General features: G+C 36.9%; 1 protein-coding gene across 1 annotated transcript in view; it reads right to left on the reverse strand.

The window, feature by feature from the left end:
* CFAP36 (cilia and flagella associated protein 36) overlaps positions 1 to 15,988 on the reverse strand; it is a 32,614-nt gene that overhangs the window by 13,001 nt on the left and 3,625 nt on the right. Inside the window, exons 3-6 of the mRNA XM_059943304.1 lie at positions 15,714 to 15,815; positions 8,633 to 8,747; positions 4,688 to 4,775; positions 2,937 to 2,988 (exon numbers count right to left, since the gene is read on the reverse strand). Of these exons, the coding sequence (XP_059799287.1) occupies positions 2,937 to 2,988; positions 4,688 to 4,775; positions 8,633 to 8,747; positions 15,714 to 15,815 (357 nt within the window). The remainder of the gene's footprint in view (positions 1 to 2,936; positions 2,989 to 4,687; positions 4,776 to 8,632; positions 8,748 to 15,713; positions 15,816 to 15,988) is intronic.

The raw sequence follows: 15,988 nt of genomic DNA on the forward strand, positions 1-15,988 counted from the left end.
TACTACTGGAAGAAGAGGCCATATAGGACTTTCCTAGCTGGAGAGGGTAAGTCAGTGCCTGGCTTTAAAGCTTCAAAGGACAGGTTCTCTTATTAGAGGCTAATGCAGCTGGTGACTTGAAGTTGAAGCCAATGCTCATTTACCATTCTGAACACCATAAGGCCCTTAAGAATTATGCTAAATCTACTCTCCTTGTGCTCTATCAATGGAACAACAAAGCCGGATGACAGCACATCTGTTTACAACATGGTTTACTGAATATTTGAAGCCCACTGTTATGATCTACTCCTCAGAAAAAAAAGATTCCTTTCAAAGTATTAACTACTCATTGACAATGCACCTGGATACCCAAGAGCTCTGATGGAGGTGTACAACAAGATTCATGTTTTCGTGCCTGCTACACAACATCCATTCTACAGCTCATGGATCAAGGAGTAATTTCAACTTTCAAGTCTCATTCTTTAAGCAATACATTTCGTAAGGCTATAGCTGCCATAGATAATGATTTCTCCAATGGATCTGGGCAAAGTCAACTGAAAACCTTCTGGAAAGGATTCACAATTCTAGATGCCATCAAGAACATTCATGATTCATGGAAAGAGGTCAAAATATGAACATTAACAGGAATTTAGAAGAAATTGATTCCAACCCTCATGGATGACTTAGAGGGCTTCAAGACTTCAGTGGAGGAAGTTTTGCAGATGTGGAGGAAACAGCAAGAGAACCAGAATTAGAAATGGAGCCTGAAGACGTGCCTGAATTGGTGCACTCTCATGATAAAACTTGAATGGATGAGGGGTTACTTCTTATGGATGGGCAAAGAGAGTGGTTTCTTGAGATGGAATCTGCTCCTGGGGAAGATGCTGTGAAGATTATTGAAATGACACCAAAGGATTTAGAATATTACACAAATTTAGTTGATAAAGTAGCAGCCAGGTTTGAGAAGATTGACTCCAATTTTGAAAGAAGTTCTACTGTGGGTAAAATGCCATCAAACAGCACTTCATGCTACCGTGAGATTGTTCATGAAAGGAAGAGTCAAATAATGCGACAAACTTCATTGTTGTCTTATCTTAAGAAACTGCCACATCCACCCCAACCTTCAGTAACCACCACCCTGGTCAGTCAGCAGCCATTGACATCGAGGCAAGGCCCTCCACTAGCAAAAAGATTACAGCTTGCTGAAGGTTCAGATGATGGTTAGCATTTTTTAGCACTAAAATAATTTCTTTTCTTTTTACTTTTTGGCCGCACCACACAGTATGTGGGATCTTAGTTCCCCGACCAGGGATCGAACCGGCGGCCCCTGCAGTGGAAGTGCAAAGTCTTAACCTCTGGACCACCAGGGAAGGCCCAGCAATAAATATAATTTTTAATGAAGGTATGTACATTGTTTTTTTAGACATAATGCTACTGCACAATTAATAGACTACAGTATAGTATAAACATAACCTTTATATGCACTGGGAAACCAAAATACTTTTGTGACTTATTTCATTGCCATCTTCGCTTTATTGCAATAGTCTAGAACCGATCTCACAACATCTCTGAGATATGCCTGTATTTCCATTTCTAAAATGGGATACTATATTTAAACCAAAGAGATCATTTAAATCTTGGAAAGAACTAAGTAAACTGATACTTCATTTTTCCTTAAAAACAGGAAAATCCAATCACATGTAACTTTTCAGGTAATTCATGAATACCTAGATCATAAGCCTCTATATGTTGAGTGATGGAAACATGAAGACTGAAATTATTATCAGCTCTACTTTTGTGTGTTTGAAAATTTCCATTAAAAGAAGTCTAAAAAAACCATACGCCCTGAAACATATTATTATTCAAGAAGCCTGATATAGTTTACATATAAATCAGAAAGTCAATACTACTGTCTTTTTGTGTGTGTGTCTGTGGCCGCATCGCCCGGCCTGTGGGATCTTAGTTCCCCAACCAGGGATCAAACCTGCACCCCCTGCAGTGGAAGTGCGAAGTCTTACCCTCTGGACCACCAAGAAATTCCCAGTATTACTGTCTTCTGAGAGCAGTTTTGAATGAGTTTCTGTTCTATACTCCTACATTAAAAAATATTATTATCTATGAATTTCACCTCCATTTACTAAAAGGAGATTTACTCAAAGATACACAAATCCCCTCTAAATCCTAAAACATCTCTCTTTTGCTCTTCATTGGTTACCTTGGAGTAAAATAGGTTTTTTCAAATATAGTAAATGATACAAGCATGTATCAGTCATTGAAGGAAAAAAAAGAAAATGACTTTCAAGCAATTGAGAATTAGTTTATATTAGGTTTTACTCTCCCTTCAGGGAGATTTGAGAAAATGTGGAAAGAGAAGCAGCTAGAAAAGGGGGGAGGAAAAAATAGATATTATCTTCCCTCACCTCAGCCAGATACATGTTTAATTGATCCTTAGGAAAGATTAGGCCCTTTATAGAAACAGTTCTTAATAAAAGAGGAGTATGCCAGGAAATGTGAAACTGAATCATTCTGCTTCAAGCTGGCAATGTTAAAGTCTACAGGGGACCCCCAGTATTAACTGCAGATTCTGTTTCAAAACAGTAAAGGAATCAAGGCGAGTAGGGAAGTAAAATATTTTCCTTAATCTTCTTTTATTCATAAAATTAAGGGGAATTTCTATTAAAAATTCCCCAAAATATGAATGGTATTACATACAGTTTTTTTGGAGTGAACAATCTCATTCTTTATCGGGAATTTAAAAGGTAGGTCACTGGATGAATTATAAAGTGAATAAAGTTATAAAGTTAAGTATAAATGCTCAGAATTGCCAAGAAAATATGAATACTCTGAGGAACTGTGTCGTTCCATCTAAGCTTAAACTTTAATAGAAAACCCAGGTGTAAACCTAAGGGATAACAGCAATGAAATATTTCTATTATATTAATATGTTTTGTAGGCACCTGCTTTTTACTCTTTCTTTCTTCCTCCTGGTCATATTCTTCTTTCGATTTTCTGAAATATACAAAAATAAAGTAGAAAAGTAAACTTTCTCTTTTGGTCAAAGAACAAATATTCAACAAGCAACATGCTAACCTAAGCTTACAATATGTGCAAGAAATCTTGGAAACAAAGATGGAAATAATCAGGCTTAACTTAAAGCAGCTTACAATCAACTGAGAAAGACATACATAGGCATAAACAGCGTAATACAGTTAGCCACATAAAATACAGGTTTACCTATTTCCCCTGGAGATGTGAAGGACCCCTAGCTAAACAAAGATCAACAGGTTTGAAATCCTAAACCCAAATCTGAATGACAAATCTCATGAATATGGACTTCGATCTCTCTCTTTAGACAGATCAGTTACATTCCTCCTAAGATCCATTTCTCCCCTCATTCTAGTTTTTCCATGGCATCTGAGCTACCACACAGCTCTCCTGATGCCATTATGCCAAAGCCCTATCAGCTTTTGTAAACTGCTCACCGAGGCAAGTCTGATTTAGGAAAATAGTCAATTCAACTCTCATATATGTTCATGATTAAGTTCCACTGCTTATACACTAGTACACCGCCCGTAGAAAATACAGTAAAATCTAAAAGCACAATGCTGATCAGTTTTCAAACGACCAATCAACCAACAGAAGCAACCAGTACAAGTCAAAACTGCCAGTTCTCTAAACCTATTACCAAATATCCTTAACTCTTCAAATCTTTCAACTCAAGGTGTTGTGTGTTGTCTCAGGCTCCCATTTGCCCTCGCCGTGGAAAGGAGGACCTGGCAGGAAAGGCCGGGGTTCACCCGCAAACTTGCCTCCCTCCCCACAACCACTCAAATCCCCTGAACTGCAGCACAAAGTCCTACAGCTCCTTCCACAGTCCCCCACTAGGCCCATCCTCCTAACCACCATCCTGCCTAACCTCCCTCCTGCTTTGGAACTGGGGACAAGTTGGGTAGGTGGGAGGACTACAGGATGCTAGAAGATGGTCATGTATGTGGTTAGAGTGGAGAGCCAGGGCCACCAAATGCCAAGGCCCCATTCTGCAGGGGACACAAATAGCTGCAGGTATCCTTTTGCCTTAAACCTATACATTCCCATAGATTTAAATATTAAGTGTTTCAATTGCCCCTCCCTTCTAAAACTCCCATAAGGGTCAGGGGACAACAGGCTCAAGGGGGGAAATGCCCCTTTAGTGGGCTGCACATTCCATGCCAGGCATTTGGCTGAGAATCACGTAACTGAGGCAAGAAAGAGACCAGCAAAGAGTCAACTATTTCTTCTGTGGAGTCTGGATGTCCAACCTCCTACTGTGAGACACCTGGCATAAGCCTCCTCTAATACCCAGATCCAGAAGCCAAGGAGTTTCCTGCTTATCTCAGGCCACTACAGCCCTTCCAGGCATCAGGCTGGGTCTACTGCATCTTGTTCCCATTGGTGGCTAGTTTCCTATTCCCATGATGGGAGTGGAGGAAGACCCTCCCATCTGCGCTGATCTGGTATGAGTCATCTGAAAATAATTTTTTCTGTCCATTAAGAAATGTAATATATACATAATTATAAACAAATAAAATGATAAATCATTTTCATAGTCTTTAAGAGAGAATTTAGATATTTTACTAGTTCATGGTATTTTTTTGGGTAAAAAGCACATATGCAGATCATATTGTAATATTACTAATGATCCATTCAAAAAATAATTAAAGAAGCATACCTAAGAACTTCTCTCAGGATTTTCATCTCTTCCTGTTCAAGGTCACTGACCACATCAGAACCATCTGTTAAGCAGTCAGGTAATACACCTGTTCAAAACCAAAGACCATACAGAAGAATATCAACTCAACTGAAACACTTATTTTTCACTATTCTAGTTCATCAAGAAGTACAAATAAGTTTATTAAGATCTATCACTTTAAAAAAATGTTCTAAGCTATTATCTTTGTAACTATGGTCTTTTTAACTTTTTCTTCTTTTAGGGAATCAGCCCCACCAAAAAAACACAATTTTACCTAGAAATGACTCTTGGTAATTATTTGTATTTCTTATTGAAAATAACAATAATAATATATGACAATAGAAATTAATTGCTTATATTTAATATAAGCAATTTATAGAATTAATATAAGCTATTTATATTTAAGCTATTATCCTCCATAATCATACTATACAGGACATACCATTGAAATCAATAAGCTCCTAATAATGAAACTATGCTCTCAAAAGTATTCCTTAAATGGGAAAAGAGTTTACAAAACAAAATATAAAATACGTCATTAATTGAAACAGCATGTTAATACTCTTCATTCTTACTACAACAAATGCTACTGAAAAGGGCCCCGCTTACTACATGCAAAAAAGCACGGTGCTAAGTACTTAAGGGGAATATAAAGATGAATAAAACAACCTCTGCCCTCAGAGCTTCTATTTAAATATTGGGCTAATAACTATAAACCAGGGCAGTACCAACTTTGGCCAAGGCAAATAGTAATTCATGGCAAGCAATTTTAAGCATTGGTTTCATTTACTTTATTACCTATATCTTCCTGATAAACAGGTAGACTGGTAATAAGTGTTCTGTTTTTATCTATAATTATTATATTCCCAAAACATTAACAGCATGTCCCCTAATTTTTACTTTCCATTTCTTTATCCATATATGACTATGGGATTTTGGATCTGCTCTAAATTAAAGTAGCTTTATTATTCTAATCCCCTGATGTTTATATGCATTGTAAATTAAACTTGTCATTTTGAGATAATTGCAGGTTCAAATGCAGTTGTAAGAAACAATACAGAGAGATGCTATGCACTCTTTACCCAGTTTCCCCCAAGGGTTACATCTTACAAAACTATAGTATAGTATCACAACCAGAAAATTGGTCTTAAGTGCATTTTTGCTCAGTCAAAAGCTATACAATTAGTATTCTCCTATTCATCTTTTATGGAAAATTTTTAAAACTAAGGAAATAATAAAACAACAGTATGCAATACTTCAAAACTGTAATAAGGAAGACACTTTTATATTCTATTACAAGTTAATCACTAAAGGGATGTTGCCTATAAGCTTAAATTATACATAATGGCCCATCTCTGGGAACCCTGCTTCCCAGGTAATGAGCATTAAGCTAAAATAGCTTTGTTTAGCTCACAGGAAACATTCTGATCAGGCCCATCTGTGAATGACTGCAGGGAGGAAGAAATTAACACATCCCCTCCAGAGGCTGATGGGAACCAGAAAACGTTTGACTTCACTCCCTCCCCTTTTAGTATAAAATGAGCCTGAATTCTAACTCAGGCAAGATGGTTCTTTGGGGGCACTAGCCCAACAACTTGTCTCTCGATTACTGGCCTGTCGTGCAGCAAGCAGTACGAGCTTAGACTCAGTAACAAAACCGTCAAAATAATGCTCTGATTTGCATTTTCCCCAAATTATTTGATGAGATACAACTAGAATCCAGAGAGCCTTTGAATTTTTCTCACATAAACAAACAGTCTGCAGTTTTGAGTACAATCAACATTGCTCTAAGGTACTTCCCTCTGGATTTATGTTAAGTGAAATTCTTAAATACAAGTATTAAAAATTCATGGCAGAACTAAGTATTAGTTTATGTTTAAATGTAAGCAAACTGTCACACCCTGTGGTTTGACGGCAGCATTATTCCAGATCATTCCCTTCGTCCTTCCTTGCTAATATAAGCCATATGTGTACAGTTACCAGGCAGCCAAGTACATAGAGGCAGGGCCCTACCCCACCCCACAAAAGTGACTCACGATTTAAGCCAATTGCAATGGTCTCATTCCCCCTGCCAGAGGGTTTAGAAAGGCATGTCACCCCAATCCTGACCAATAGGACCTAAGGGGAAAACTCCTAGGGGGCTTCCATGAAAGTGTTGTCTTGCTAGCAAAAAAAGATGTACAGGAAGAAACATTCCTTTTCTTCATGAGATATTAAGTCTGCATTCGATGCAGCCAGAGTGCAATCATGAGAGAAGATCCTGAGAATGGCAGAGTATAAAGAGGAAACGTGTCAGAGTCCTTAATAACATCACTGAGCCACCAAATTAACCAACCCTGGACCTGTCTTTCTTCCCTCCCTTCCTCTGGACTTCTTGTTTAATTGAGATGACAATTTCCTATTGCTTAGGCCATTCTCACTGAGGTAGTCTACTAATGGCAGCCTGAGGCACCCAGCTGATACAAGCTATGTGTACCTGTTCTCTTTAAAATCTAAATGTTTCTGGTTAAATTGAAAACTATAGAGTACCAATATCAAGTTCACTATTTCTTTTATCAAAACTGATTCCCCCAAAATAATTTTAAATAACATGAAATAATTATTCAAATTATCCCATAGGTCAGAATAAAGCATAGCTGCAGGAAAACACAAGAGAAAAGGATTTTATGAAGCTAACCATGGTAGAGAAACAAAGAAAAAGAGACTGTTTCCCAAACTTATTTACACCAAAGCAACAGCACAGTGTCAAGCATCATTCAGGGTTAGGGTGGTGCTATCTCCAAACCACAGACAACAGCTGTCTTACCTGCTGTGAAATGAATTTTAGGATTTTAGGGAATAGTTTTGATGGTGGTTGGCTCTAAAGGATATAGACTTTATGCATATCAGACATATGAGAGTAGAACCCACAACAAAGGCCCTGCAACATTCTAATGTTTGCCCTGTAACAACAGAAGCCCTATTGTTGCATGCTCCAGACCCTTAAAAGCAAACAGTACAACTAAACTATAGCTCCCATATCTTCAAGAAACAAGCAAAGGAAAGGCCCTGCTGCCAAACCATTAGAGTTTGGCATGGTAAGGAATATTAGTGGCAATCTATTAAGCAAAGGAATACACAGGTTAAGGTCATCAGAGTCAGAAATGGGAAACTGAGATAAGCACCTCGGGTGAAAAGCACATAGTACAAAAACACGAAGTATGGTTAGAAACTCTGATGTTCTGAGTCAAGATGTCAAATATAGTTCAAGTGCACAGGAAGGGAAGAAAAGCAGGAAGAGCTAGAAAGAACGTGAGTTTAGGCAGAGAGTTAAGGAAAAGATAAAGCTAAAGGCAGTTACCAGGGCTTTGAGTTCTGCTTTTTCTTCCACCTGATGGTGGCGCAATCCTATCTGCCCATTGCCCTAGAACAGTAGCTCTCAGTGTGGGCCCAGGACCAGCAGCTTTAGCATCAGCTAGGAACTTGTTAAAAATGCAAAGTATTAGGCCCTACCCCAGACCTACTGAATCAGAAACGGGGAGACAGCCACATGTGTTTCAACAAGCCCTCCAACTGCTTCTCATTGTTCCCTGAAGCTTGAGAACCACTGTCTCCTATAAAGCCAGAAGAAGAGGAGTCACCTTCTCTCGACAGGAGCTGTAACTGTGACCACTCAAAAATGCTGAATTTCACAAATGCAGTGGCTGGGCAGAAAAATCAAGCTCTCTGAAACCTAAAACATTAAATCAAACACTGGTCTGCTTTCTTTGAGATGTCAACCACTCAGTGATCAGGAAGTTTGCACTCTTGTATCTCTTAAGCCAGCCAGAGACTTCCAAACTTGAAATAAATTTACACAAGGCAGCTACATCAAGACCATATTAGTTAAAACTGCCACCAAAAAAAATGCATTTGGCACTTAGATTTCTAAATTCAATGTTTTACCATTTCTCTCTTGAATTATTCGAATGGCTTGCAGCTGCATTTCAATGTTTTTCTGGACCATCATTGCTTTAAAGATAGTAAAATCTTCTGCTGCCAATACAGGTTGCAAAATGGCCTGTGGAAAAAAGTCAGGAAGTTAAACGAAGATTCAAGTTTTAAAACTATTTCCCAAACACTCAAATCATTTCCACTGCAAAAGGTGCATTAATTCAAGAATGCTGCATTGTTATTTATGACTAGATGACGCAAAAGGACAATTTTAAGATTTTATTCTAAAAGCCTTTAAAGTAGGTTCTCAAGAGGCTGACTCTCCCAACCCCTCCATCCCCACCCTCCAGGAAGCTACGGCAGACAGTGATACATTTTCCAAATGAGCCAGTGCTGAGCAACTCGGAAAAACAACACCGGAATTGGGCTTACTTTTTTAAAGTTACCACTGCAGTATCCAGATCTGTTTTTCAGCCAAAATGATGATATCTATTTGGTTTAGGCTCTGTCAACCTGAAATTTACTCTTTGGTGATAAATCAGTAACTACAAAATAATCCTTGAATTAATAAAATTACCAAATTAAATAAGAGTAAATGCCAAAAAAGAAAAATGAAGTCTGGAAAATAAGCATAATGTGGTAGGAGTAATGTGAGAACACAACTGTAGTAGTCCTATAGGCAGAAAGTTTCATGGAAGAAATAGAGTTAGAAATTATGATAAGAAATCTTTTTCTGGATGAAACAGAAGTGTAATAAATTAAGAAAAAACAATAAAGGTATCTACCCTAGAGTACCCAAATTAACACTCTCTTAGCTACAGAGAACTATTGTTATATCGAAAAGCAAACAAATTCCCAAGCTAATCAGTAAGAAGTAGAATAAGATTTGAAATGCATGAAAACCCAAAAGAAAACACTCAGATATTATTCATCTTACTCAAATTTTATTTCAAGCTTTACATGACATTCATGGAAAAGCTGAGCACAGGAATCATGCAGAGGTAACCGAGGGTGTGCTACTGTTCACCAGGTAGGCAGCAGCAATAATGTCAAAGACACACCTCAACAAATGCTCCATCAAAGAGCTCTAAACAAAGAGGAAGGAGTCCTTCCTGCAGCAACCAGCTCACATCCTAGACAAAAGCAGTACAGCAAAACAAAATAATAAAGTGTGAAAGCAGCTCTCTCTGACATTTATAAGGAGTCAACTGCAGGAAAAAAAGACGGAAAGTTTCTTTTCCTTTAAATTCACATATACTGTTCAAAAGGCCCAGGGCAGGGGATGATAAATAGGTTTCATCTATGTTTAACTGAAAGTTGCAGCCCAGGGACTTCCCTGGCGGTCCACTGGTTAAGACTTCACCTTCCACTGCAGGGGTTGCGGGTTGGATCCCTGGTCGGGTAGCTAAGATCCCACATGCCTGGCGGCCAAAAAACCAAAACATAAAACAGAAGCAATATTGTAACGAATTCAATAAGACTTTAAAAGTGGTCCACATGAAAAAAAAAATCTTAAAAATAAAACAAAAAAAAAAGTTGCAGCCCAGTGATCAGTATTAAAGACAACTGCAGCCAGCCTCTGGAATAGAGTAGTTATGTCTGGTCTGCCAGGGCTCCCTTATGGGATTACACCACCACGTAACATTGTTCTGGCCTTCTTAGACTTCTTATTAGTAATATCAAGTACTCTATCCTCATCAACAAACACTTGAAGGCAATGTGTCAACTAGAGCTATCAGCAAGTCAGTGTTTGAGCTGATCCTTAAAGTTGTAATGCAGGGCTTCTCAAACAGTGTTGTTAAGCCATCTAAGAAATGCGGGAAAGAGGGATTATTAAATGCATATTCCTGAGCCCTACCCTAGACATAATTAATCTAAATTTCTGGACAATGGGTACCCATGTATCTCCCCAGATAATTCTTATAACATTAAAGTTTGAGAACTATTGATACAATGGGGGTAAAAAATGAGCCCTTGATATCAAAGGCTACTTCCAGCTTAACCATATGCCAGCTGCATGACTCTGGACGTATCATTTAGGCTTCTGGGCATCAGTTTCTTCATCTGCAAATTAGTATTATAATAATAACAATAATAGTAATACAGTATTTTGTCAATTCTAAGACTCCATAGATTGATAAAATAAACCATTCTTTCGTGTATCAATAAGAAAAGGAAAAAACCCTGCCAATTAAATTATAACATGCCATCAATTATAAAATGCATTCTCATTTCAGAGACACTATGGTAGAAAATTTCCATTTGAGAATGAAGGAGATATAGTAATAACTTTCTGGCTGGGTGTTAAAATTGAACAGCGTAAGGAAGAATTTCTTAAACTAAAAACTCCTATAAAAGTAATTGTTCTGGCCCTTTTGATTAAATATCAAACTGGTGTGCTAAACCTAACAACTTGACAGCAACTGGTCTCTGCTGGTCCAGGGAAATGGATCACCCGTCTCCTAAGAGCTTCCAACAAGGGCAATTAGAGAAACTAAATACAAGAGTTACTCCAAAAAGCTAGCAAGTGGTTTAAAAACAACAACAATCTTAAGTATCCTTTAAATTAATTGAAATGTCAAACTACTTTGAAAGAAGACTATGAGATAAAGCAAATGTGACGTTATCTATGTTTGCGAAAAGCACATTGACAAAAATATGAACATTGAGTCTTTAAAAATCTGACTTAAGTGAGTATTAAAAACATCCAAACATGTTCATACTTAGCCTAAAGTTACCCTATATCTCTGCTTGGAGTTAATCATACCATAGTTTTGAAAGGTACAAGTGGTTTCATGCATTTATGCTGCTCCATTAATAGACAGAACCACAGGGAGAAACAAATGAATTCATTACTATAGTTGGAGACTTCAGTAATGGACAGATTCAGCAGGCAGAAAATCAATAAGGACATAGTTGAACCAAACAGCACCTTCAGTCAACTGGATCAAATTGACATCTCTCCAACAACAGAAAAACACATATTCTTTTCAAGTCCACATGGAACATTCACCAAAATAGACAACATTACAGGCCATAAAACACATCTTAATAAATTTAAAAGCATAGGCGTCATACAGAGGATAGTCTAGGACCACAATGGAATTAAACTAGAAAGCAGTAACAGAACAACAGCTAGAAAAACCTAAAACACTTGGAGATTAAGCAACACACTTTCAAGTAGCACATGGATCAAAGAAGCAGTTTTAAGAGAACTTTTAAAAATATTTCTAACTAAATGAAAATGAAAATATAACTTATCAAAATTTGTGGGGTGTAGCAAATGTAGTGCTTAGAGGGAAATTTAAAGCATTGAAGCATATATTATAAAAGAAGAAATATCTAACATCAATAATCAAAGCTTCCACCTTAGGAACTACAAAAAGTGCAAATTAAATCCAAAGTAAGCATTAAGAAAAGAAATAAAAGAAATTAGAGAAGAAATCAATGAAATTGAAAAATAGAAAATCAATAGAGAAAATCAACAAAATTAAAAGTTGATTCTTTAAAAACAAATAAAACTGAGAAACCTCTGGCCAGGTTAAATTAAAAAAAAAAAAAGAAGAAGAAGAAGGCATAAATTACTAATATCAGAAATGAAAAAGGTGACACCACTGCAGATCCCATGGACACTAAAAGGGTAATAAAGAAATTTTATGAACATCTCTATGATCACAAATTTGATAACCCAGATGAAATGGATCAAGTCTTTGAAAAACACAACCTGCTAAAACTCAAACAAGAAGAAATAGACAATCTGAATAAGTCTATATCTATTAAAGAAATGGAATCAATAATTAGTAACCTTCCAAAACAAAAAGCACCATGTCCAGCTGGGTTCACTGGTGAATTCTACCAAACTTTTAAAGAAAAAACTATAGCAATTCTATACAAAAAAGATAAAATTTTGAAGAAAAGTTATAGATTCATATTATTTCTCCAAAGAATAGTGATTAAATATTTATTAGCAGAAGTTCAATAGCATAGCCTATAGAACTGATGTGAAAGCCTTTCTACTGATTCAAAGGATTAAGGGGGAAAAAAAGTATAACTATGAAGTCCACTATCTCTTCTATTTTTAACTTAATCAATTTCTATGCTATTTTCCCACTACCCTTCCCTGAAAGATTCACAGCAGCATTTACCTGTATTTGAACGTGCATATGAAAAATTCCCTCAGATAAGATACTTGAAAAAAGAGAGAAAGAGAGAGAGAGAAGAAAGAGAAAGAAAGAAAGAGAGAAAGAAAGAAAGAGAGAGGGAGAAAGAAAGAAAGAAAGAAAGAAAGAAAGAAAAAGAAAAAGAAAGAAAGAAAAAGAAAGAAAGAAAGAAAGAAAGAAAGAAAGAAAAAGAAAAAGAAAGAAAGAAAAAGAAAGAAAGAAAGAAAGAAGAAAGAAAGAAAAGAAAGGAAGGAAGGAAGGAAGAAAGAAAGGAGGGAGGGAGGAAAAGAAAGCAAGAAAAGAAAGAAGATATGGTAGTTGTTGTTGTTGTTTTTAAACTAGAGGTCTTCATCTGATGCACTCTCTACTACTGCTGATTTTAATACACAAAGAGTATGCCAGGACCAGTGGTCTAGGGCTAACGATGTCCAAACCAGGTGAAAAGAATTTTGCAAGTCAGCTTTAGAAGTACAATCAATGAGAGGGGAGCTGCAGCTGTTTTAAAAAATCAAAATCAAACCAAACAGACCAAAACAAAATGAAAAGTACCTCCTAAACTACTCTAGGCAAGCAATTGGCTTCTTGAATTCATTCTTAGGCACCCTATATTAGCATAATGGAATCAGCATTCTGACCTTTATTTACAAAGATTAGATTATTGCTGCAAAGCAGTAAATAGCATGCTTTGGGCTGTTTTTCTGATTAACAGTGATGGCCTTGTGCTGATTCAATCATGTTGCCTTCAGTATCTGGGGCTAAGAGTTTGCTCCAGAAGAGAATAAAGCTAACTAGTCCACATGGGGATTGAACACATGACCCTGTCCTAATTAGCACCCTGCTAATCAACCACCAAAAAAGCTACCATTAATTAAGAGGTGCTTCCATTTATAGACCACCTTATAGGTGTCAGGTATTGTGCTAAATGCTTTATGAACATTTATGAACATTTTCACTCAAATTTCACAAAAACCTTTCAAAGTAGATACTATCCCTATTTTATAGATACAGAAACTGAGAATCAGAATGGATAAGAAAGGAAAACTGTAAAACAACTTTGCCCGTGGTAAATGAAAATAAACAAAAGATCTGGGACTCAAATCCAGGTCTGTCTGTGTCAAAAGGCTTGCCTCCTTGTACACAACAAGGCTGTACTACAAATCAACTCCAAATCAAAAGGTGTTGTATAACTGAGCAAAAGAGAAGGATGTGTTACTATTGATCTGAAAACAGTATTTTAAAATTCTGAACATCTTCATTCAAAAATAATTTAAAGTTATCCAGACAATGAAAACAAAAGATGGATGTGACTACTATTACTATGAACATCTTTTTTCACAAAGTAATTCAGATTCATTCATAATAATTTAATTAAGAGGCTGACAAATATTAACCAAAGCAGAAAATATTCCTGAAAAACAAGGAAAATAAAAACAAATACCAATGTCTTAAATTTAAATACTAGTTAATAATTTTCAATAAATTCTTCAAGGCAAACAGATGTGTAAGAAACTATCATTCAAGGCAGTCGAATTGAATTGAAAATGTGAAAGTGCTCAGTGAGGCAGAATGAGTGCTAGTCTGACTAGAGGGACCAGGAAAGTTGCATTTCAGCACACCCTGACGATGAGATGGATTCCTCTGGCTGAGGAAAGGATGGAGGGAGGAGGAGGTGGCAGCTCAACATTCCAGGTTAAGGGGCTACCATGAGCAAAGCCAGGCACATGGATGCTTACAAGAGCAAGTGGCCAGAACTACTAGAGAGTGTAATGTGTTGGAGAACGACAGCAGCAGAAGGTTGAAAATAATAATTTCAGGTCACATCATAGACAATCCTCACTAAACTATAAGGAATTATAGTTTATTTGGTAAACTATATTTGGTAGTAACACATCCCTATACTCAGTCTCTGAACAAGGGCTCTCACTTGGAGTGCCTGGGCTGGTATCCTGGCTTTGTTACTTGGCTGTGGACTTTGCACTAGTTCCTTAATATATCTGTGCATTAGTTTTCTCATTTCTAAATGGAAGTAAAATAGTACCAATTTCTTAAGGATTGTCAGGAAGATTCAATGAGATAATACATGCCAATTGCTTCACACAGCAGCTAGGGACTTCCCTGGTGGCGCAGTGGTTAAGAATCCGCCTGCCAATGCAGGGGACACGGGTTCGATCCCTGGTCTGGAAAGATCCTACATGCCGCAGAGCAGCTAAGCCCACGTGCCACAACTACTGAGCCTGTGCTCTAGAGCCCGCGAGCCACAACTACTGAGCCTGCATGCCACAACTACTGAAGCCTGCATGCCTAGAGCCCGTGCTCCACAACAAGAGAAGCCACCACAATAAGAAGCCCACGCACCACAATGAAGAGCAGCTCCCGCTCACCGCAACTAGAGAAAGCCTGCACGCAGCAACGAAGACCCAATGCAGCCAAGAATAAATAAAGACCTTGGTGAAAATGAAAAATGTTTAAAAAAAAACAAAAAAAACTGCAGATAGCATGAGCCATCAGTAAATATTAGTTATAAATATACATAAGACCTACTTCAATCCAGCACTGCAGAACTAATGAGACAATAAAATTAGTTCTAAGAGAAGGAAGCCCAGGAACTGTGTACTATGTATCTGCTAAGATTAGAAACCGGGCAACTGCAAAATTGTCAGAGATCTATATAAATAAAACAGTAGTTTGCATAAAGCCTGTGATCTAGTATAGTTCTGAGTTCAGAAAGTTCCTTTTTAATAGCATCAGTTCATTATGCCTCAAATTATCATTTCTCAAGGTTGTTATAAAAAAGAACCCATATGTGATAAATTGGCTTTTCACTCTTACAATGTCTAGAATATTATACTTTGACAATCAAACATAGCAAATTTAAGTGAAATCTGAGCATTTTTGTTAAAATTATATATTAGCAGAATAAAACAAAAAAAAACCTGTGATGTATGGGTCTTTGCAAGAGGAGAAGTGCATGCTTCTTGAAATTGATCTTCATTAATTCCAATTTCTTTAAGGTAACTTTCTAACAGCTTTTCAACCTAAAAATAGAAAGTTTAATTTTTTTCTTTTTGTAATTTACATAGAAAAATTCCAAATTCCAAATTTTACATTGAGTTTAGAAAAATATAATCAAATGCTTGTTTGCAATTATTAATCTACATAAAATTATATTATATGGCAGTGACAATGTCTTTCACCGAAAAAACAAACA

The sequence above is a fragment of the Balaenoptera ricei genome, chromosome 13, assembly GCF_028023285.1.
Source record: "Balaenoptera ricei isolate mBalRic1 chromosome 13, mBalRic1.hap2, whole genome shotgun sequence".
In the NCBI taxonomy this organism is placed as follows: Eukaryota; Metazoa; Chordata; class Mammalia; order Artiodactyla; family Balaenopteridae; genus Balaenoptera; species Balaenoptera ricei.